This window comes from Pteronotus mesoamericanus, unplaced genomic scaffold (genome assembly GCF_021234165.1).
Source record: "Pteronotus mesoamericanus isolate MK-2021 breed Mesoamerican mustached bat unplaced genomic scaffold, CSHL_Meso_final scaffold_705, whole genome shotgun sequence".
Classification (NCBI taxonomy): Eukaryota; Metazoa; Chordata; class Mammalia; order Chiroptera; family Mormoopidae; genus Pteronotus; species Pteronotus mesoamericanus.
This window is the reverse complement of record NW_026555326.1, coordinates 617,303-640,619: the sequence shown is the minus strand read 5'-3', so window position 1 is coordinate 640,619 and position 23,317 is coordinate 617,303. Positions and strand designations below refer to the sequence as shown.

At 47.1% G+C, this 23,317-nt stretch overlaps 1 protein-coding gene across 1 annotated transcript in view; it reads left to right on the top strand.

The window, feature by feature from the left end:
* TRAF5 (TNF receptor associated factor 5) overlaps window positions 1-23,317 on the top strand; it is a 47,076-nt gene that overhangs the window by 11,882 nt on the left and 11,877 nt on the right. Inside the window, exons 2-4 of the mRNA XM_054563024.1 lie at window positions 15,526-15,744; window positions 16,756-16,813; window positions 18,809-18,910. Coding sequence (XP_054418999.1) covers window positions 15,527-15,744; window positions 16,756-16,813; window positions 18,809-18,910 — 378 coding nt within the window. The 5' untranslated portion in view covers window position 15,526. The remainder of the gene's footprint in view (window positions 1-15,525; window positions 15,745-16,755; window positions 16,814-18,808; window positions 18,911-23,317) is intronic.

Genomic DNA, 23,317 nt, shown 5'->3' with positions numbered 1-23,317 from the left:
CTGATCCCGTGGGAACAGGAACTGGCTGGTAATTTAGGATCCTGTTCCACTTCTCTCCTGTCCCACAGCAGACTGAGACGCAGGCCTCTGCCTGCAGTGGGCGCTGAGTAAATGCTGGCTAGGACTGAAGGATAGGCGAGCATGAGTATTAAGTGCTTAGTTACATGCCAGGCACTGTGTGCTAGTCGTTTGCTTGGACTAACACATTTAATCTTAACTCCAAGCCTGAGGGGCAGGTACTAGTTTTGTCCCATTGTCTAGATGAGAAAAAGATGACACAGGTAAGTGAATAGCAGAAGGGACTGAAAGCGGTCTGGCTCCTGAGTTGGTTGGTCTCTAGGCTGTGCTGCCTCTCATCAAGACCCCTTTTTGGTGCTCGTTGGGATGCAGTACATTTTCCCCTAGCCACGGCACGGACCAAAGAGCCCTGGACTTGAAGTCAGAAAGCCTAGATTCAAGTTCCTCCCCGGCCACGTGCTAGCTATGTGTTTGGGGAACATGTTGCTTGACAACTCGGGGCCTCACGTACCTCATCAAAAATATGATGATGATAACATTGCCGCAGGCTTAGTGTGAGGACTGGGTATGATGTTGTATGTAAAAACACAACCGCAAAGTACACGTGTGTGTAAAGTGATATGATGATCCTCCTCCTCCTCCTCCTCTTCCTCCTCATCATCATCTCTGTCATCATTTTGAAAAGTCAAACTGTGGAACCCCTAAGATGACCCAGAAGAGCTGCCTGAGGGGTGTAGAGCTGAGGAAACCCAACAGTTCCTCTGTACACTCTTTTACTTACTGATGTTTCTGCATGGGACATGGTTTGAAGAGTTTCACTGTTTTTGAAAACTGAAACTCTTGGCTAGTTGATTCTTTAAGTCTTTCCATGGTTTTCTCGGTTGTGGCGGGGAAAGCCACTCTTTCACACTGTTTCTGCTTTTCTTGGGTCCCCTCTCCAGGCTCCCCTCCTGCTCTTCCTCTTCTGTTGTCCTAATCAAGCCTGTCAATCCTAAGACAGCATTGTCATGAGGCCTGTGACAACATCCTGTGAGCCGAGCTCCAGGACGGCTGCCCATGTGTGCGCTGAGCATTCGGGGTGTGCCTGGGGTAGCCAAGGTCAGGCAGCTTCTCCCCTCAGGCCTGGCTCCCGGAGGCAGCCCTGCCTCCTTCCTCCCTGGGCGTGGGCCAGAGCTGGCCTTCCCACTGGTCTGGAGGGAACTGCCCCTGCCGCGGACTCTCCCAGCTCTGGGACACACTAGCGTATGTCAGATGTCTGTGGTTAGCTTTGGAGACATGGCTCTAACACGAAGGTGTGAGCATTTGTGAGAAGGTGAGGCACAGCTACAATGACGTTGGCCTTTGGGAGCTAAAAGTCAACGAAAAGGTCAAGCCAAGGTTTCTGAATCCTCCTTGATGTGGCTGTTCTGTAGCCTATCGAAGGTGGTCCCAGGTCTCTCTCCTTTCCTCAGAGCACCCTGAGGCCGTGAGGGTGGAGCCAGGCAAAGGTCCTGCCCAGTCCTCCTTAGAAATACTTCCAGATTCTAAGCTAAATTCACACTGTAGTCTTTGGCCGAGTATCCAGGCTCCTGAGTCCATCTGCTTGTAGGGCCCCTGGAAGCGCCACCACTTTCTGAGAACATGTGTTCTCTCAGCCTGTCTGTGAGAACAGTGGGTGGGCAGGAAAGGACAAGGGGAGGGAACTGTGAATCTGAGATGACGATGGTAATGTGGGGACACTCACATTCAGAAACAGCCCAGCTCTGGGAATAAGGGAGCCTTTCACATGAAGAGAGGTGGGCGGCGTGGCGAGAGTGAAGGGCAGAGGGCTGACCCAGCCTCAGGGAGCCCCGCAGAGAGCTTAGAGGCTTGATCAGGGCAGGAGGAGAACCAAAAGGCACAGTGTCCCAGAGCCAAAGCATCAGGGGGTTTCAAGAAGGAAGTACCAAATGCCACACAAAGGGCAGGGGGTGAGGCAACAATTTAGAAGAGACTAATGGGCAAGTCTCATTATATGATTACAGTTAAGATCATCGAGCGAATACAGTATGCTTTTCCAAACTATGTAGAACCTCACACACAAACCCCCACACCCAGATGATATAGGCCCCCCAGCTTGTTCAAGGGCAGAGTGCAGATGAACTTGGGAGAGGCAGGAAGGCCACAGGGAGGTGCCAGTGGGATCTGATGAGGGAAAGAGGTCGGCAGGCACTGCCAGAGCCAGGAGGGAGGGGAGGGAAGGGGAGGGCAGGGGAGGGGAGGGGAGGAGGCGGCTGGTGGGGATGTTGCTGAGCTGAGGGTGGTGAGGAATTCAGCCCACTGTGCTGGGTTTCTGTTTCCCCATCAGCGTCTGCATATGGCAGGTTCTCAGCAAAAGAATGAGTAAATAACTGAAGAAATAAATGTTTAATGGGAGATACTCCAGTATAACCATGAACTCAAATGAATGCATTGGGTGAAGTAAGGAAGAAAATGCATTTTCAGGATGAAATAGGGAAATGAGAAAAATGGCAACAGAAGGCAGCTCTGGGTAGAGGAAGAGCAGTTAGCTCAGTTAAGGGTCCCAGGTGAGAACCAGCAGCACTTCGTGGTGGAGGGGGGGAGCGGGGGAGAGGTCTGGAAAAAACATGGAAAGATGTACAGCTTGTGCATACAAGTGAAGCTAAGTCAGCAATGGGCTGTGCCCACCCACAAGGTTTCAGCTGTGACCTGAGCCTGAACAGGAGTAGTGACCGTAGGGGAGGGGACCTTGGGGGTTTAGGGGGCAGTCTCACAGGGCACTGCTCTAGTCATCACTTTTACTTCTGGGCCCAGACAAGGGGGCGGGGCAGGAGCATGGGGATATGGAAGAAGCAGAGTCAGCTGAAGGGGTGTCACCAGAAAAAGGGAGAGGGTTTCTGGATTCCTTCCCCCTTCAAACCTCATACTGAGTCACCGAGTCCTCCTGACTCTACTGTGAAAATGTATTCTAAATTCCGCGGATGGCTCCATCTCCCTGCCGACACCGCAGTCCAGGCCTGCTCCATCTCCTCCCGACGCTGGGGTAGCCGCTGCCTCCTACTGCTCCGCCTGCGGCCTTGGCCTGCCCCGGCCCATTCTCCATTCGGCCTCCAGAAAGGTCTCTTTAGATTCCAAAGCAGACAGTGTCCTTTTTGCCCCTTAGGACACCCGTGCTGCTTCCCGTGACTCTGCTCTCAAAATAAGCCCAAGCTTCTGCCCCACCTCCTACTGCTGTGTCTCTCGTCCCTGACACTTTGGCAACACTGGCCTCCTTTGTGTTTCTCAAATGTTACAAGCCATTTCCCAGAACTGATTGTTACCCTTGCTGTCCCCTCTGCCTGGAACACCCTTCCTGCCACTCCTTGCACTTGCTCCTTCTCATCCTTCTGGTAGCTGTTCAAGTGTCGCCTCCTCCATGAGGCCTTCCAGTCTACAGTGGCTGCCCCTCGTGGTTCTGTCTCAACATCCTGTTTCTTCGAAGAGCTTATGACAGTTCTTTAACAACTTCTTTTGTTTCTCTTTTGCCTCCCCCATTAGGCTGTGCGCCCCACCAGAGTAGGCTTGGACCATTCTATCTTGTTCCTCCCTGGCCTGTAGAGCCTGCCTGATATAGTGCCTGGCACATCAGGCCATCGGGCTATCCTCAGAGATGGGGCTGCTCCTGGAGGGGCTCCAGGGCCACTGCTTATTCATAATAATAGCCCTCGTAGCACTCACCGGTACTGCCATTATAAGCTGTCCCTGCGCTGAGCAGGGGAAGGGGATGGGGCAGCAATCTTTTTCTGCAGGGAGCCAGATAATAAATAGTTGAGGCTTTACTGACCCTATGGCCTGCCGTGCAACTGCTCGACTCTGCCGTGATGATGCAAAAACAACCACAGATAATTAACAGAGGAATGAGCACTGGCTGTGTTCTGATAAAACTTTATTTACAAAAACAAGTGGTGGGCCGGCCAATCCCCGATGCATGGTATTAACTTATTGTATTCAGAAATTCTGTAAGGTAAATACTTTTATCATTGTCACCATTTTACAGATGGAGAAACCAAGAAGCACAGAGAATAAGTAGCTTGCCTGAGGTCGCATGGCTATTCAGCAGTGGAAGCAGGATTTGAGCCCTGGAGGGTCCACTCCAGAGTCCATGGTGGTAACTACAATACCGCACGGCTCTCGGCAGACCTCGGAGAGCCAGGGAGGAGCCCCAGTTCCTCCCTAGCCCCTGAAGGCCTCCGCTGCTTCCTGACCATAGGACCTCTCCAAGTCTCCTCCGTCAAAAAAATGGGGATGATAGTACAATACTATGTGTTTTCAGGATGAAAATGAGACATTGACTGTAAATGAGCTGGCACTGAGCCTGGACACAGACTCAGTAACTGTAATCCTGACCCATAGCCGTTTCCAGCCCTTAGTGTTCATCCTCCTGCATTGCCCTCTGACTGCCTCACAGGTTTATCCCGGGTTGTTTTCAGGGCTCTCCTCCCAACAGCCTTTTTTTAATTTTTATTTATTTATTTTTTTTGCAGAGGCCTCACATTAATTTTAAAGTCCCCTTCTTATTTACCAAACATTGATTGAGTGCTCCGTGCCAGGTGGAGGACTGGCTCTGAGGATCCGGGGACCAACGTGGGCAGCCCCTCCCTGAGGCGCTCACTGAACTGACCCTAGAAGGCAGTGGGGACTGTGGCAGAGTTGGAGCCGAGGAGGGGGGCTGAGCGCTCTGGAGTCAGCGCTTCCTAAAGAGGAAGAAGTTCTTGTGTGGGAAGACCAGTAGTGTTTTCTTTTTTTTCTCTCTTGGTCTACGTTCTGAGAATAAATCTAAAAGGTCTTCTGCAACCTTACTTGAACCCAAGGGACCCTGGAGGGGTCTAAGCAGGAGAGCGAGTTGCACTCAGGACTTGTCACGAGGGAGACTGCCCGTAGGGCACGGGCGGCTGCCACCGAGGGCCCCAGGGTGCGGGCTGGGGGAGTGGGGAAGCCCGTCAGCCCTCTGTCCCCGCCCTGCTTCACCGCGGGCGCTTTGCTGCCCTCTCACTAAAATGAGGAACCAGAGGTTTCTTGACAACTTGAAGAGAAATCACACTTCTCTTCAAAGGAACCATATCCACATCATTCTTTGTCCTATATCCCAGAAAATGCCCTTCTGTGAAAGTACAAGGAAAAGAAAAGAGAACTGCCCGTGCCTAGCCTTTGAGACACCAAAGCCAGCTGTTCCATGGACAGGACCGTGGGTTGGTGGGCTGTTGTCACGTGGCGACGGGCTGTTGTGGCGTCACCGCGTCCCTGCATGGTCATCTGCATTTCTCCAAGGCCATTCCTCTTTGTCTAACCTTGTGGTTAAGAATTAATAAAAATAAAACCAGTTTCTTGCAGAGGTCGCACAGTGGCTGTGTCGCGGTGGTTGCATTAGGCTCGGGGAGCAGCGGAGAGGAAGAGCCGGCGGGGGGCCTGGCCGTTGTCTGAAGGGTTTCTTCTTCAGAGGACAGAGCTTTAGGGCGGGTGCAAGCAGAGGCTTTGGTAACAGCTTCCAGCCCATCTCAGCTCTCCCTCGTGCCGTGCAGGCAACGCACCACAGTGCTTTCCCTCTTCCCCCCCTGCTGTCCCTGCTGCGCCCCTCTTCTCCCCCTTCATTCCTGGCCCCACGTTTTCTCCCTGGAGCAGCAGGATCTCAGGCTCCAAGGGCCAGAAGCAACCCCGAGGGAGGGCACTGCCCGCCCTCCTAGCAGGTGAGCGTCTGGTGTCCCAACGGGCTCTTCTGTTCTCCAGCACTGCCCAGGGCATGGGGCCCAGCGTCCCCGTGGGTCACTGCATCTTGGGATTTGGCATTTTCACTCTTCCTCACTGCTGACCACAATCTCTCCCTCTTTAATGTAAGGCCAAGCTCCATCCAGGGGGGTCCCACCAGACTGAATGGGGATTCCTACGGGGCAGTGGCACCCATTAAATCCCAAATAGGGAGTCACACAGGGCCGTGCTGCGGCAACTGGTCTAGGTGGGGCTTCGGTACTGGCCTCAAGGAGTCTTTCCGCTGCTGTCTCTCTGGGATGTCTTATCTCTCTGGCTCTTATTTTCCTGACACAGATCTGGACTGATTATGTCAAATGCCATCACTAAAACAACCACCAAATGATTTGTAAAGTGGAAGGAAAATTTAATGCCCCGGGAAGTTTTAATAAACTTTGATACCACAGAGGAAACGTGGCCACTCCTAGCAATAGAATCATTTATTCTGGAAGAGAAGTTACACGTCAGCTGGTCTCACTCGCCCCCTTTCCCCTAGGCTGTCCCTAGGGTACCCCACAGGGACATGTCTCCTACCCACATCCTTTTTTTATTTTGTTTTTAGATTTATTTATTTATTTTATTTTTAGAGAGAAGGGAAGAGAGGGAGAGAAGCATCAATGTACGAGAGAAACATCAATTGGTTGACCATCTTGCACACTCCCAACTGGGCCCACAACTGGCCCGCAACCCAGGCATGTGCCCTGACCAGGAATTGAACCGGCAACCTTTCGGTTTGCAGGATGATGCCCAACCCACTGAGCCATGCCAGTCAGGGCATTCTACCCACATCCTTTGCGTCCTCTGCTTCTCTCCCTCATCCTCTCCCATGGTGCCCTCATTGATCCAGGCTCCTGAACTGGAGCCTGGGAGTCACCCTTCACTGTCCCCTCTCTCAGCCCCTCCATCGAAGCCATTTCTAAATCTATGCATTTTACCTCAGAAATGCCTCATAAACATGACCACCTTAGATCAGGCCACTGCTGTTGTCCTCCTTTGTTCTCTTGTGGTAGCCTCTTCCCCTAAACTCCCTGCATGGCCCTCTCTGTTGATCATCCTTAAAAAGATCAAAACCATGGGGTAAAGTTTGGAATTCCCAACTGTGGCGTACATTCAGGATTCCTCATGCCGTGTTCCTCCCCACCCTCTCCCCCCACACTTACATCTCACAGAGACCCCAGGGAAGCCAAACAGGAGACTCAGTGAGGCAACTCCAAGGTGAGTTAGAGCAGGAAGCTGCCCACACCACTCGGAGCTAAAGGAACAGAGGGAGGAGATGGTGTTTCCATAGCTTGGAGCTGGGGGCCATCCTGGCTGCCTGGCGGGAACTAGTCCACAGGGATGGGCCATCTGGTGGTGATTAAAGCCGTGGACGAGACCCAGACACTGTTGAGGCGCTGCCCAGCACCAAGGAATGGGAGAGAAATGGCCTGGTTTGTCCCTTCCTCCCAGCCTGTAGTGTCCTGACCGTGCCTCTCATTGGCTGAATCCAGCCGGAAGCCTGGGAGCCTGGGACATAGAGTCTGTGAGGGTCAACCCTCAGCACACCCCCTGATGCAGACCAGTGTGAGGAAGAGGAAAGTAGATCTGAGAGCAGACTGGCAAATGACTGGCATGTTCCCTTAATTCCACTTTAGTTCCGCTTAATTATTAACCATTCCAGAATGCTTACAATACCCTCTGGGAAATTCTTTTATCACAGTCATTTTAAAAATGCCTCCCTGAGATGTTTTCTTCTCTGTGAAATCAGCAGACGCCACAGGAAGTATTAGCTATGGCTCATCTGGGCTCCAGCAGTTCTTTGTTAAGTCTCTCCTTGTGGCACCTGTCACCGGGGTATTGTAATGTATCATCTCCGTGTCTGAGTTCCTCTGCTCAACTTCGAGACCTTCGAGGACAGACGGGGTGTCACAGGTCTCTGAGTTAGTGTTGGACCCTAACTTGGGGTTGCACGCATGGTGCGAGTATCTTGCCCAAGGTTTCACAGATGGTGAGAGACAGAGCAGGGATTGAGCCCAGCCCTCTGGCCCTTGTGCCCTTTCCACTCTGGGATTTGATCTGTATTCGCCAGAACTCCCACGAATTAGAAATTGAAAAACCTGGGAGACCTAGTTCCTCAGCTCATATCTTATGAAGTGTAATGTAATATATAGACATATTCCTGAGTTTCCCAGGTCTTCATCAATCTAAACAAGATGTTGAGGGGCTGTGGAAATAGTCTGGACACACTGACAAGGACCTACCTTCCTATGTTTAATCCAAGACTGAATTCTGCTAAGCTATGTGTGTTTTTTATTGTAACCAAAGCCAAACTCACACTGCTCCAGAATGTTAGACTGTTTATGTATTCCTTCAAAATGAATCAGAATAAATATTTAGGTAAAGAATTTAAACCATGACATGCACAGCTTTTCTCTGGAGTCCCTAAAAAAGTTCTCAGAGGGAAAAATGCATCAATTTATAAAGCAAAAAAGAGGTGTTTTTAAAAAAATAACATTCCAGAAGAGTTCTCAGGGAGCAGATGAGATGTGATTTTCTCTTCTCTATCTTGGTTTGAGTTAATAACTTTTAGCCAGATAACTTTAAGCCGGAGGACCACGTTTTACATTCCATCAGTAGCAGGAATAGATGGTATTAACTGCAGTAAAGAGATACACAAGCTCTATTAGTAATTATTATGGCTTTGATTTTTTTACTTGCAAAACTGAACTCCTGCTATTCCTGTTACATAAGAGCTTATACCCAAAAGGGAAAGGGTTTAATAAAATGAAATTCTTATTCATTTCCACTAAATAACTGCCTGGGAATAACTGTACCAGCTTCAAATGTTGAATTAATTAGAGAAATGCATTTGTGAGCCAGAGAACTGCCAGCCTTCGTAGTTCTCTTATTGGGGCTCTCTCACGTCAGGGAGCACAGTGAATTGATTCCATTTTTGGAGATGGGTCCCAGGCCTGAAGTACTTCAGAGGAAGGAGACCGGGCTTGCACGGCTCCGGTTATATAAAAGAACACCGCCCTGAAACTCCCGAAGTCCATACTGTAGAGCAGAATGAAAGTGCTTTCTTTAAATGTCTAATAAGATAAAAACTCAGTTGCATAAAAACAAATGCTGAACAAGACAACAGGCTGGAGTAAGAACAAGGTCTGTGGATGACTTAGGCGTGCAGGCAAGTCATCCTTGGGGTGACCGGGCAAGGCACACAGTAGAAGGGAGAGGGAGGATGGGGCGGGACGGGTCCTCAGGCCTCTGCTGGTCCTTTCCCAGGAGCAGGAGTCTGTCAGTGAGGGTCACACGTGCTGGGCCCTGCCAGGACAAAGCCCGACAAGGCCCAGGCCCACCGGCAGCCGGATAGAGCCGTTGCTCCCAAAGCGCGCCTGCCTCGGGGCCCCAGGGGCACTGGGGCAGCTCTTACCAGGAAAGCAACTAGTGGGCTCTTACTTAGTTCAGGTATGTTTAGGCACAGAAACTGGCCAATTTGCAAACTGGAGTTTTTCCCCAGTAGAGCAGATTGTTAAACATTTACCACCACCCTGCCACCTGGGGCTTTCTGAAACCCTTTCAGGGGATGTGTGTGGGCAAAACTATCTTCATGATAACACTAAGCTATCGTTTGCTTCTTTCATGAGCATACAGTGGTGTTTTCTAGAAGCAGACCTGACAGTGATACTGCAACAGACCGAATGCCGGAGTAGATATGAAAATTTAACTATTTTATATTAAGCCCAGAAATATGCAAAAATCTAAAACAGTGTTACTTTTCTCACTAATTTTTATTGTTTTGGAAAATGATTAATTTTTATTAAAATTTTATGTATGTTAGCATACAATTGGCTCATTGTTATCTTAAAGTGAATTAATAAAATATTTTAATTTCTCAAGTTCAATCTCAAATTTGATAAATATTTTAAAAATATTTTATTTATTTTTAGAAAGAGGGGAAAGGAAGGAGAAAGAGAGAGAGAGAAACCTGCTGTGTGAGAGAAACAGCGATCGGTCGCCTCTCTGAGGCCCCCAACTGGGGACCTGGCCTGCAACCCAGCCATGTGTCCTGACTGGGAGTTGAACTGGCCACCTTTTGATCTGCAGGCCGGTGCTCAATCCACTGAGCCACATCAGCCAAGGGCCCAAATTTGATAAATATTGGTAGATATAACCCACATAAAAACTCTTTGGGGTTCTCAATTTTTCAAAGAGACCTTATATACTTTAGAGTGATTTTAGGTACACAGCAACATGGAGTGGAAGATACAGAGGTTCCCCATACGCCCCACACCCCCACCCCTGCACGGTGTCCCCAGCATCCGCTCTTCTACCAGAGTCGTATGTTTGTTCCAGCTGATGGACCACAGTATGTAAGGGAGGAAAACAATACTCCCTCTACCCTTCTGAGTTCTTAGCTGAGACCCTGTGTCATAAAAGACAGATTAACAAGAGAAAACCAAACAGAAGTTCATTAACATATATACCTCGCGTATGCTTGGGAGCTACCCAAGGAAAGTAGAGGAGCTCTCCAGGGTGGCGTGGCCCTCGGGCTTGGACACCATTTTAATAAGGAAAGGGGATGTGTGTGTAGACCCTTTAGGGGAGAGGAAATGATTTTTAGGAAAGATGAGTGGGCCCTTAGAAAAATAGATGAAAGATGAGAGTTTGTAACAAAGTTTATCTGGGTGCCAGCTTCTGGTTCCTTCTTCAGTGATGAGTCAGTCTTCCCTGATTGATGAAACTCCCAGAAAGATTTGTGATAACTGAGTTCCTTTTGGAGAAGGACTTGTCTTTAGGCAGAAAAGATGTTCAGAGAAAGCCACTTCCTGTATTTGTTATTTTTCAACTGTCTACAATTCAAAATAATTAATACACTAATGCAGCATATTTTGGGGTGGCATGTCCTGAGTTCCTAGTTATCTTTGGGGGGGCATAGTCTGCTACCCTTCTTTTGACATATCATTATCATCAGAGTCCATAGTTTACATTAGGTTTCACTCTTGCATTCCATGGCAGCAGTTTTTGACCAGTGTGCTGCGCAGGGCACACTGGGGTGCCACAAGAATCTTTAAAACCTGCATATCTGACTATTTAGTCGGGGCACTGACCTCTTTTCACTTAGATTGTCAAAGAAAAAAATAACTGCCAATACAACGGTAGGTGTCCAGTGTGAACAAATCAACATTACACCTATTTTTTGTCAAGTTGTCAAAAAATATATTTTTTTGGTATGCCACAGAATTTTAGTAATTAGTTTATGTGTACCATGAGATCAAAAAGTTGGAAACTAACTCTTCTGTGGGTTTGGACAAATGTGTAATGACATGTGTCCACCACGATAGCATTTTACAGAGTAGTTTCATTGCCCTGAAAACCCTCAGTGATCCACTCGTTCATCTCTTCCTCCCTCCATCCTAACCCCTAGCAACCACTGATCTTTATTCCACCTCCGTCTTTTTGCCTTTTCTCAGGTGTCTTATAGTTGGAGTCATACAGTCAGTATATACTCTTTTCAGATTGGCTTCATTCACTTAGTTATATGCATGCACTGAAGATTCCTCCATGGTTTTTTCATAGCTTGATTGCTCAGTTTCTTTTTAGTGCTGAATAATGTTGCATTGTCTGGATGTAGTACACTTTATCCATTCATACCTTGATTACGTGTAAGTTTTGGCCATGGTGAATAAAGCTCCTATAAACATTTGTGCGCAGAGTTTTATGTGGACATAAGTTTCCCACTTTTCTTAGGTAAACACTAAAGAGTGTGATTGCTGGGTCAGATGGTAAGAATATGTTTGTAGGAAACCACCAAACTGTCTTCCAAAGTGTTGCATTCCTACCAGCGATGTATTAGAGTACCTGTTGCTCATGCTTTAATTAAAAATACTTTATTGCTAAAAAATGCTGACATCACCTGTGCCCTCAGTAAATCTTAATCTTTTTGCTGGTGGATGTCTTGTCTCAATGTTGATGAAAATGGAATATCTGTGAAGTGAAAAAAAGTGAAGTTCAGTAAAACAAGGTGTGCTTATATTTACCAAAAAAAAAAAAGAAGGAGGAGGGGGAAAAGCGAGGGGGAAGAGGAGCACCAACTGTTGTTACACATCCTTACGAGTGTTCTGGATTTTGGCCATTCTAACAGGTGTATAGGCGGACCTCATTGTTGTTTTATTTTGCATTTCTCAGATGACATGATGTGAAAGACCTTTTCGTATGCTTATTTGCCACATGTGTATTTTCTTTGGTGAGGTATATTTTGGATAATATTCCTTTATCAGATATATTTTTTGCAAATAATTTCTCCCAATCTCTGGCATAGCTTCTCATTCTCTTGATGGTATCTCTCACAGAGCAGAAATTTTTAATTTTAATGAAGTTCAGCTTATCAATTCTTTCATGTATTATGCCCTTGGTGTTATATCTAAAAAGTTATTGTCAAACCCAAGTTTATCTAGTTTTTTTCTCCTGTTATTTTCTAGGAGTTTAATAGGTTTGTGTTTTCCATTTAAGTCTGTGATCCATTTTGAATTAATTTTTGTGATGGGTATAAACTCTGTGTCTAGATTCGTGTGTGTGTGTGTGTGTGTGTGTGTGTGTGTGTATTCACAGTTTTTCCAGCACCGTTTGTGGAAAGACTGTCTTTGTTTGTTGCATTGCCTTTGCTCCTGTGTTGGAGATCAGTATTTATATGGATCTATTTCTGGGCTCTCTATTTTGTTCTGTTGATTTACCTGTCTTTTGGTGCTTTTTACCAATACCACGCTTGTCTTGATTATCGTAACTTTATAGAAAGTCTTGAAGTTGATGGTGTCAGTCTTCCAATTTAGTTCTACGTCTTCTTAAAAAATTTACTTTCTTTGTATATCTTTTTGTTCTCACCCGAGGGGATGCATATTGATTTTAGAGAGAGGGAAAGGGAGGAAGAGAGAGAGGGAGAGAAACATTGATCAGTTGCCTCCTGTATGCGCCCAAATCAGTGACCAGACCTACAACCCAGGCATGTGCTCTGACCAGGAATCAAAACCCGCCAACTTCTGGTTTACAGGGCGACACTCCAACCAAGTGAGCCACACTAGCCAGGGCTTGTTCTACATCTTATCTATTGAGCTGGCTATTCTGGGTCTTTGGGTCCTCAATTATTAAAAGTCTAAAGGTGGGGTCCTGATATCAAAAAGATTGAGAACTGCTGTTGTAGAGAAAGATGGACAGGCACATATATGAGTGCATTAAATTCCTGGGCTAGGAAAGAGGATAGAGTGTAGCCAAGGGAAAACCGAACTGAATTTTGTATATCCTACTGCCCTGTTCTGGGGGCCAAATGAGCCTGTTGCTTTAGGGTACATCTCTGAGTCCGAATTTAGGTGCCGTGTGACACAGATATGAGCCTTGTCTCGGGAGAGAATCCCAGAGAAGCACAGGACGTGAATTGTCAACCTCCTTTGGGACTAGAGAACACGGGGCACATTAGGGCCGTTTGGAATTGGTCTTCACTTCCCTGAGAAAAAGTGGGTCTTTGTTGTTAGGGTTGTGCACGCAACTCAAGTGCTACGCTTGTTGGGCTTCATAACTAAAACTTACTAAATCTCAAGAGTAAGCCGTGTTAAAAAGGGGAACAATCACATCTTGTACTGATCATCTATCACCCTTGAAGTTCTTCAGGAAACATACACAAAGAAAAGATGGGGCTTTAGTCAGAAACCCCAGGACAAAAGAATATATGTCTCCCTTGTCTGCTGGACTCCTCCAAAGAGAAAGCTTTCTTTGCTGTAAAAGGCCAGCTGCTCTCTCGGCTCGCTTCGCCCAGGCCACACCCCAGCCTCAGATCACTCCCGCAGTGAGACGGGCCAGCTGCTGACTTGAGCTGAGCTGACGATTGAGTGGGGTCAGTTGACCTCATCAGCTGCAAGAGAATCATGAGGGATCCCAAGAGCAAGCCAAAGCCAACGAGCAAGCCTGCGGCCAGGCCTTCCTGTACCCCAGCCAGGGGAAGTACATCTCCCCAAGCGACCACCCCAGATGGCTGCCCATCTATCAGCCATTGTCAGACACATCCCAGGCCCCACTCCTGGCACTGTTGCCAGAAGTAACAGCACTCCTGCAGGGGAGGCAGAGCTTTTATCAACCTGGGGGACATGGGCGGTTCAGAGGGTCCCTAAAGGTCCAGACGTCAGGCATGAGTGTTGTGGTACAGGGAGAAGGTCTAGAGTTTTCATCAAATTTTCAAAGGCAGGAGGAAGTTCTTTCTCAAAAGCAGGTTAAGAGTCACGATGTTAGAGGTCAACAGTCGTTATAGTCGCCCTGTTGAGGGTTTTCAAAAAGTCCATTCAGTAACGTCCATTCAACAAGTTGCTGAGTTGTTCTCCATGCCTGGCTCAGTGCTAAGGGCTGGAGATGCAACAGTGAGCAAGACCAAATGCCATCTGTGTGTCACCGGGGAACACAGATATTAGTCAGGTAATCCCACAAACACATGTCATGTTTCAAATCAAGGGTTGCTATGACGGAAAGGAACCCGGTTTTATGACAGATAGAACAGTGGGCGTTTAGTTGTTGGTTTTATATGTTTATTTATTTTTTAGTAGCTAATGCATTCATGTTAAATTCAAAAGGATTGTTCAGTGAAACCCTCTCCCCCGCCCACCCCGTCCCCAGCCACTCCCTGGAGGCCATGCATGTTCTCCGGCCTGGTCAGTGGGCCTCCTGCTATTAGACCAGAGGGAGAAGAGCAAGCCTACCGGAGAATATGAAGCCTGAAGTAAAATTTGAAATGTGAATGTGAGTTAACTAAGTGAAGGGGACTGGAAAAGGTTAGGGGAAGCACTCCTGACAGAGGCAAGAGCTTGTGCCAAGGCCCCGCGGCCGGGGACTGCATGGTGTATTAGAAGAACTAAAAGCCTGAGGCTGGAAGGCAGAAAGCAAGGGAGGGAGAAGTCCAGGGTGCTGTTGAGGGGGCGGGCGGTGGGGGGAAATGCACTCTTGCAGCCTGCTCGGCATTATGACGTTTCCCCTAGGAACCCTGGGGAGCCACTGAAAGATGAGGGGAAATAACCATCCATCACACTTGGATTTTTGAAAATATCACCCTGGCTATTGTATGGAGAAGGGATTGGAGGAGAAAGCAGTTAACGGGTTCTTACTTAGGGCAGGTGAGAAATGATGTGGGTTGGTGGTGGTGCTTTCACTATGTGCAGCAGGTCCTTGAATAACTTTTGTTTAATGACATTTTTGTTTAAACGTTGCTGAGGTGCCCTAAGAACTTAAACTCTTGTTCGTATCAATTGGCCTACAGTAAAATCGCTTTTGTTATGCATTGTGTTGCGGCACTTGGGGCAATTTCCAGCACTTTTCAGTGAGTTCACAGTTGCTGTGAACTGCTAGGAATGTGTGCGTGCGCATGGTTCTTGCCTCTGAAAAATGTTAACAAAACATTTGCTCCACTTCTCTCAACAGAGTGGAAGAAAATTTGTAACAAGAGTTTGCTTAGAATGTAGTTAACACCTGGCTAGATTTTGTCCAAGCATGTGGCCAAACTGACAGGTCGATGGATGACCTTCTAGATTGAAGCCTCCTAGAATCTCGCCTGCAGACAGGAGGTGTTTCCCCTCTGCGGGCGCCCTCCAGTGGCAGGAGGTTGTCCCTGTTGTCCCAAGGCCATAAGGAGTGACTGTGAGCAATGTTCAGTAATTAAAAGGCCGATGCTTGTAGTTGTTTCGGTATGTGCACACCTAACTTTCCTTCTGGCCTCCTGCCTCCCCCCTCCCCCAGAATGGCTTATTCTGAGGAGCAAGGAGGCAGCCCCTGTGGTTTCATCCGCCAGAATTCCGGCAACTCCATCTCCTTGGACTTTGAGCCCAACACAGAGTACCTATTCGTGGAGCCATTAGAAGAGCGATACAAATGTGCCTTCTGTCACTCAGTGCTTCACAACCCCCACCAGACGGGTTGCGGGCACCGATTCTGCCAGAACTGCATCCTGTCCCTGAGGTAAGTGGGCAGGTCAGCTCCAACCACAGCAGCCAGAGCCAGAGGGCCATGCCCTGGGATCTGAATGTCAGCTGCGGCCACCCAACTGTGATCGTGGTTTTGGAATCACTGCAGTTGGCCACAGAACCACGAAGAGGAGGAAGGGCTCTCCCAGCGCCCTTCTCTGAGACCCTGAGGAGTGATCTTTATTGTGTGCCGCTCACTTACTGATTTTGACCTTTTGTTAAAGTTCAGACCACACCTGTTTTGCATGTAAGGGCAAACCTAGAAGCAGTCTGTGTCGGGCAGGACCCATATCTCCCAGGGGTCTTCGTTTGTAGAGTCCCCCGGAACCTTTCCTTGCTGTTAGGCAGAGGTGGTGTTGCAGCCCCCACCGCCACGGGCACTCGCCGCCACGGGCGCGGTTCACTCCGGGGTGGCTGTAAACCCTCGGCCGTGCCACGCTGAGTGAGGAGACCAGGGAGGACAGAAAAGCAGGCATTTGGAGCTTATCCAGGGGCAGTAAGGACCCCAAGCCTAGGAAGGGGGTTATCAGGGCAATTCCCATTCATTCATGGGTTCATCCATTCACTACCTGTGTGCTCCAGACACCTTGTTAAATTAAGCTCTAGTGTCCAGAGTTGAAGAGCTAGAGGTCCATTGTGAAACAGGACCCAGTCTCTGCCTTCTAGAACATTCCTGACTCATGGAGCAGACAGGTCGTGGTACAGTGTGATAAGCAAAGGACTGCTGAGGGGGCACTGGCAGGGGACATTTAACTCTGTCTGGCGGGCTCCTATTTGACTTGCGTCCTAGGTGATGATGGGAGTTTTCCAGGCAGACTGCAGAGGTGCTGAGCCTGGGGTTCCAGGGGGCCTTCTGGGAGAAGGACATCGCAGGAGTAAAGACAGGGCCTGGGCTGCTCCGGGGCAGTTCAGAGGGGTCGAGTGCCGCAGGGGTGCTGGGGCTGCTCTTGGAAGAGCCGTTGAGGTCAACTCTTCATTATGGCTCTATTTTCATTTTTCTCTCCAGAGAATTAAATACGGTACCGCTCTGCCCTGTGGATAAGGAGGTTATCAAATCTCAGGAGGTAAGAAAATCACTGCTTTGGTTTAACAGCTCTCTAGGTGATAGAGAAGCCAGTGTCCTGATTGGACATCGAGGTTGGAGCAGGAGCGTGGGAGGGGGACCTTCCCTGGAGTCCACGTTCCTCTGCCACGGGGTCAGGACAGACCTCACTCCTGCTGCTGTTCCACAGGGGCCTGTTTGGATCTTTACTGACTCCTCAGGTTTCTCCTTCCTCTTCGTCCTTACCCTCTTCCTGCACTACAGCCGAGTCACATGGAGAAGTGAAACGTCCTGTTTCCTGTAATTCTCTTTCTCATCGGGTTAATCCCTAAACTTCCTATTGTTATTATTGTGTCTAATAATAGCCTACTGAGATATAATTCCTATGGCATAAAATTTATTTTTAAAGTATACATGTTCCTTGGGTATGTGCGTAGGGGTGGAATTACTGGGTCGTATGGTAACTCTGCATTTAACATTCTCAGGACCGGCCAGGCTATTTTCCCAAGCAGCCACACCATTTTATCCTACTACCAGCAACGCATGGGGGTGCTAATATCTGCTAATCCTGGCCAGAATTTGTTATTGTCCACCTTTTTGATGATAGCCTTCCTCATGGGTATGAAGAGGTATCTTGTGGTTTTGATTTGCATTTCTCTAATGATTAATGATACTGAGCATTTTTCATGTGCTTGGCCATTTGTCTGTGTTCTTTGTAAAAAAAAAAAAAAAAAAAATGCCTATTCAAATCCCATGCTCATTTTTTCAGTAGATTATTTGTCTTTTGTTGTTGAGTTCTACGAGCTCTTTATATATCCTGGATACAAATCTCTTATCAAACATATGATTCACAAATATTTTTCTCCCCTTCTGTGCGGTTGTCTTTCCACTTTCTTAATAGCTTCCTTTGAAGCACAAAAGCCTTTCATTTTGACAAAATCTTCTTCATATTTTGTTTGGCCGCTTGCTCTTTAGTGTTGTAGCCAAGAAACCCTCACCTAAGCCATGGCCATGAAGATTTTCTCCGTTTAAACATCCTTATAAGCTGTTTTCATCCTTTAACACTCTGCCATAAGAGCTTCTAGCATCACCTCCTCCAGGAAGCTCTCCGAGTGCCTGTCTGATACACACGTCCTTCTCTGTGCTCCTGCGCCGCAGTCTGAAATGCCCTCTCAGAGCACAGTGCCGTGCTTGTGTCTGCCTCCCCCGCAAGGCCAGGCATTGGCACATTGCAGCACGGGGTTGCTGGATGGGCTGGACACCCAACATTTGCTGGGACAGAATTCTGTGTTTTTGTGTGGCCTGTGAGCTAAGGATGGTTTTTATATTTTTAAATAATTGGGAAAAAATGAAAAGAAGGACACACAGAAACTCTGTACTATTTTTGCAACTTCTTGTGAGTCTTAAACTATTTCAAAATAAAAATTTTTAATAATATTTTGCGACGTGAAAATTATATTTCAGTGTTGATAAATACCATGGTATTGGAACACAGCCAGGCCCATTCACTGAAGTGTCATGTACAGCAGAATTGAATAGTTGCAACAGAGACCATTGCAACATGGTCTGCAGAGCCAAAAGTATTTGCTCTCTGACCCTTTATGGAGAAAGTCTGCCAACCCCTGATTTGTGCCAAAATAGCAAGTCTGCACAGCTTCAGTGACACCACCGGATACGAATCTTTCTGCTGGGACAGAAAGCTAAAAGCGCCACCCTTAGCCACAAACTCACTTCTTGACCAGTGAGCATGTGGGGTCAAGTTCACCATGAGATTCTCCTCGCTGCAGCCTACCGCTCTGGACGTTGAATTACCTGGCTTGTATGTTTAGTGACCTGTCAGAAGCATGTATCTGAGACAGTTTTTCCTTTTATGGTGGCGAATCTGGTATATCCATTCCAACCGCTGTCTGGAAGTTTTCACCCCACTTCTGAGATGTATCTGAAGACCAAATTAATATTATCTTTATTCACGTTGCTCTAAAGCTTTGGTGTGAGACCTATCATGTTTATCTTTCAGGTGTTTAAAGACAATTGCTGCAAAAGGGAAGTCCTCAATTTATATGTATATTGCAAAAATGCTCCTGGATGTAATGCCAAGATTATTCTGGGACGATACCAGGTTGGTATTACTCACAAACAATATTTGCCTTGGCCAATTTCCAGTGACGGATGCTGGACACCTTTTTGTGAGAGTTACAGAGCTAAGCATGAGAGGTCCGTTGGGATGCCCTCAGAGAATTCCTGTCTAGAAATTCTGCAGCACCACATGCCAAGGGCTAAGGCGTGAGTGAAGGGGTTTGCTCTGCCTGGAAGACAGGGAGCCTGTGCTAGACCTAAAACTGTGGGTTAAGGGCATTGACCCAAAAGTGAAGATGTGAGACACCCTGGGCAAAAGGAGCGTTTATGCAAGGACGTGTCATTTGGGGGGAACTGGGAAGGATTTGGGGTCCCTAGGGTGGGAGCCAAGATATGACTTCCCGAAAGCATTCGCAGATACTGGGGGTGGAGGGGCCCCTGGCCTCTTATTAGAGTTTATAATCTAAAGCAGATACCAGATCAGAACAGAGATTAGGATGGAGTTGAAAGGTGAAGCATTGTTATGAGATGCAAGCGAACAAGGTACAGGGGAAATGAAGGGAGTCAGCTTTCTCTCAAATGAGGCTGCCCTGCCTGGCTCTTCCATCCAGCGTGGGAAGCCTGTGACATTTAAGGCTGGGACTGTGGCTCTGCCATGGCAGGCCCGTATCAGGTCTGATCACACCACGAATGAATAAGACTCAGGCATGTCAAGCTTTCAGGGAATTGCTTGGACGCTGCTGAGATTTTCCGCTGCCACCCACGCATTTGGGAACAAATTTCAGGTGATTCAGTCTTTTCTCCATCGTGCCTCCAAGCTCCCCAGGGGCCAAGCTTATAAATGTGTAAATGACTTCCTTGTTAACCCAGGGAGTTCTTTGGAGGTTCACAGAACTTTGTTGTGTTTTCCTGTAACAGCCCCAGGCTGGCCATTGGTTCTAATAGTCAGGTCCCAGAGCAGGGCCTCTGTGCCATCTGTGTTGTTGCCACTAAGCCTGGAAAGGAAATGAGGCTTTGGTGACCAGATATCGGCTCGTAGGGAGCAGTGGCTGGTTTCTTCGCACCTGTGTCTTTGGCTGTTCTCCCCAGCTTGCGTGATAAGGGGTGAGATCTCCCAGGTAGTAGCCTGGATGATGGCTGACTTTTTGGGTGAGTTGAGAGTAACATCAATGCAGTTTGAGTAAGACGTGGATTTTTTAAAAATATATTTTATTGATTACGCTATCACAGTTGTGCCAGTTTTTCCCCTTTTGACCTCCTCCACATGGTACCCCCCTTCCTTCCTGCAGTCCCACCCCCGCCGCTAAGTTCATGTCCGTGGGTCATGCACGTAAGTTCTTTGGTTTCTCCATTTCCTATACTATTCTTAATGTTCCCCCGTCTATTTTGTATCTACCAATTATGCTTATTAATCCCTGTACCTTTCCCCCCTGTTCTTCCCCCTTCCCGCTCCCAGCTGATAACCTTCCAAGTGATCTCTATATCTATGATTCTGTTCCTGTTCTTGTTTGCTTAGGTTTGTTTGGGTTTTTTTTTTTTAGATTAAGTTACTGATATTTGTGAATTTGTTGCCATTTTAATATTCATAGTTTTGATCTTCATCTTTTTCTTAAGTCCCTTTAACATTTCATGTAGTAATGGCTCGGTGATGATGAAATCCTTTAGCTTTACCTTGTCTGGGAAGCTCTTTATCTGCCCTTTGATTCTAAAAGATAGCTTTGCTGGATAGAGGAATCTAGGTTGTAGGTCCTTGCTCTTCATCACTTTGAGTACTTCTTGCCAGTCCCTTCTTGCCTGCAAAGTTTCCCTTGAGAAATCAGTCTTACAGGAAGTCCTTTCTGGGTAACTCTGCTATTCTCTTGCTGCTTTTAAGATTCCCTCTTTATGTTTAACCTTTGGCCTTGTAATTATGATGTGTCTTGGTGTGGTTCTCTTTGGGTCCAACTTGCTTGGGACTCTGTGTGCTTCCTGACCTGTATGTCTATTTCCTTCATCAAATTAGGGAAATTTGGGGTTTTTTTCATTATTTTTTCAGATAAGTTTTTGATTTCTTGCTCCTCCTCTTCTCTGGCATCCCTGTAATTTGGATGTTGGTATGTTTGGATATGTCCCAAAGGAACCTTATACTATCCTTGTTTTTTTTAAAGCCTGGCTTCATCCCCTCCGCTGCTGGTTCCCTTTAGATTTTCTTTTATTTCACCTAGTGTAACCTTCATTTCTTCCTGGGTCTTTTTTATTTTGTTGCTGTACTCAATGAATTCTTTGATCATCCTGATCACCAGTATTTTGTATTCTGCATCTGATAGGTTGGTTATCTCCGTTTTGCTTAGCTCTTTTTCCAGGAGATCTGTTCTGCTGTTTCATTTGGGCCATATTTCTTTGTCTCCTCAATTTGGAGCTTTGCTGTGTTTGTGTCTGTGTATTAGGTAGAGCTGCTTTGACTTCCTGTCTTAGCAGCATGACCTATTGTAGAAAAGGCACCCGTAAGTTGTGTGGGGTGGAGCCTTAGGTAATCACCAAGGTGGGGCCACTCACTTCATGGCTTTGTCCTTCTGTGTGGGAGGAGGGTTCAGAGAGGAGACAGTGCTGCTGCCTGGCTTCTGGAGGTGTGCCTGGCGCTCACCCTGTGTGACTAGTTCCCTTTCAGCTGTTGCCCTGGTGCTGAATCTCAGAGAGGGTGGGTCTGTATACATTTTAAATCTGTGTGCCCTTTAAGCTGAGTCTCCTGAAAATCCTCCAGTTTCTTCCACTGCCCCAACCACGACTGATTTTTACAGCCAGAGGTTATAGGGGTTTACCGTCCTGGTGCTGGAACCCTGGACTGTGCGGTCTGGCCTGGGGCTGGGATCGCTCACTCCCAACGTATCCCTCCTGATTTTTATCCACCACACCTGAATGTGGGACCACCCATTCTGCTGCCGCCTCCTCTCTGTGACACCTTGTCTCCATGATTCTGCCCGTCCCCTCTTACCCATCTGGATGAATGTGGCTTCTTTAAATCCTGGGTTGTTAGACCTCCATACAGCTTGATTTTCTTTTTTATTGTTGTTCAAATACAGCTGTCTCCATTTCTCCCCAACTTCTCCACCCCTCCCCACCCATCCCTGCCTCCTGCCCTCAAACCTACCCCCTTTGGCTTTGTCCATGTGTCCTTTATACATGCTCCTTGACGGCCCTTCCCCTATTTTCCCCCATTATCTCTCTCCCCTCTCCCCTCTGGTTAGTGTCAGTTTTTTCTTTATTTCAGTGTCTCTGGTTATATTTTGCTTGCTTGTTTGTTTTGTTGATTAGGTTCCACTTGTAGGTGAGATCATATGGTATTTGTCTTTCATCGCCTGGCTTATTTCACTGAGCATAATGCTCTCCAGTTCCATCCATGCTGTCGCGAAGGGTAGGAGCTCCTTCTTTCTTTCTGCTTTGTAGTATTCCGTTGTGTAAATGTACCATGGTTTTTTTAATCCACTTGTTTACTGATGGGCACTTAGGTTGCTTCCAGCACTTGGCTATTGTAAATTGTACTGCTATGAACATTGGGGTATATAGGTTCTTTTGAATAGGTGTTTCAGGTTTCTTAGTGTATAATCCCAGCAGTGGAATTGCTGGGTCAAATAGCAGTTCCATTTTTAGTTTTCTGAGGAAATTACATACTATTTTCCACAGTGGCTGCACCAGTCTGCGTTCGCACCAACAGTGCACTAGGGTTCCCTTTTCTCTACAACCTCGTCAGCTCTTGTTGTTTCTCGATTTGTTTGAGGGCCATTCTGACTGGTATGAAGTGGTATCATTGTGGTTTGAATTTGCATCTCTCTGATGGCTAGTGATGTTGAAAATCCTTTCATATGTCTCTGGGCCCTCTGTATATCCTCCTTAGAGAAGTATCTGTTCAGGTCCCTTGCCCATTTTTTAATTGGGTTGTTTTGTCTTCCTGGAGTGGAGTCATGTGTATTCTTTATATATTTTGGAGATCACACTCTTGTCGAGATATCATTTGCAAATATATTTTCCCATACAGTTGGTTCCCTTTTCACTTTACTGATGTTTTCTTTAGCCATGAAGAAGCTTTTTATTTTGATGAAGTCCCATTTGTTCATTCTTTCCTTTATGTCCCTTGCTCTAGGGGACATATCAGTGAAAATATTACTGCGTGGAATATCTGAGATGTCCCTGCCTATGTTCTCCTCTAGGACTTTTATGGTGTCGCAACTTATATTTAAGTATTTTATCCACCTTGCATTTATTTTTGTGTATGGTGTAAGCTGGTGGTCAAGTTCCTTTTTTTTTTTTTTTTTTTTTGCATGTAGCTGTCCAAATCTACCAACACCATTTGTTGAAGAGGCTATTTTTACTCCATTTTATGCGTTTGCACCCTTTGTCAAATATTAATTGACCATAGAGACATGGGTTTATTTCTGGGCTATCTTTTCTGTTCCATTGGTATTTGTATCTGTTC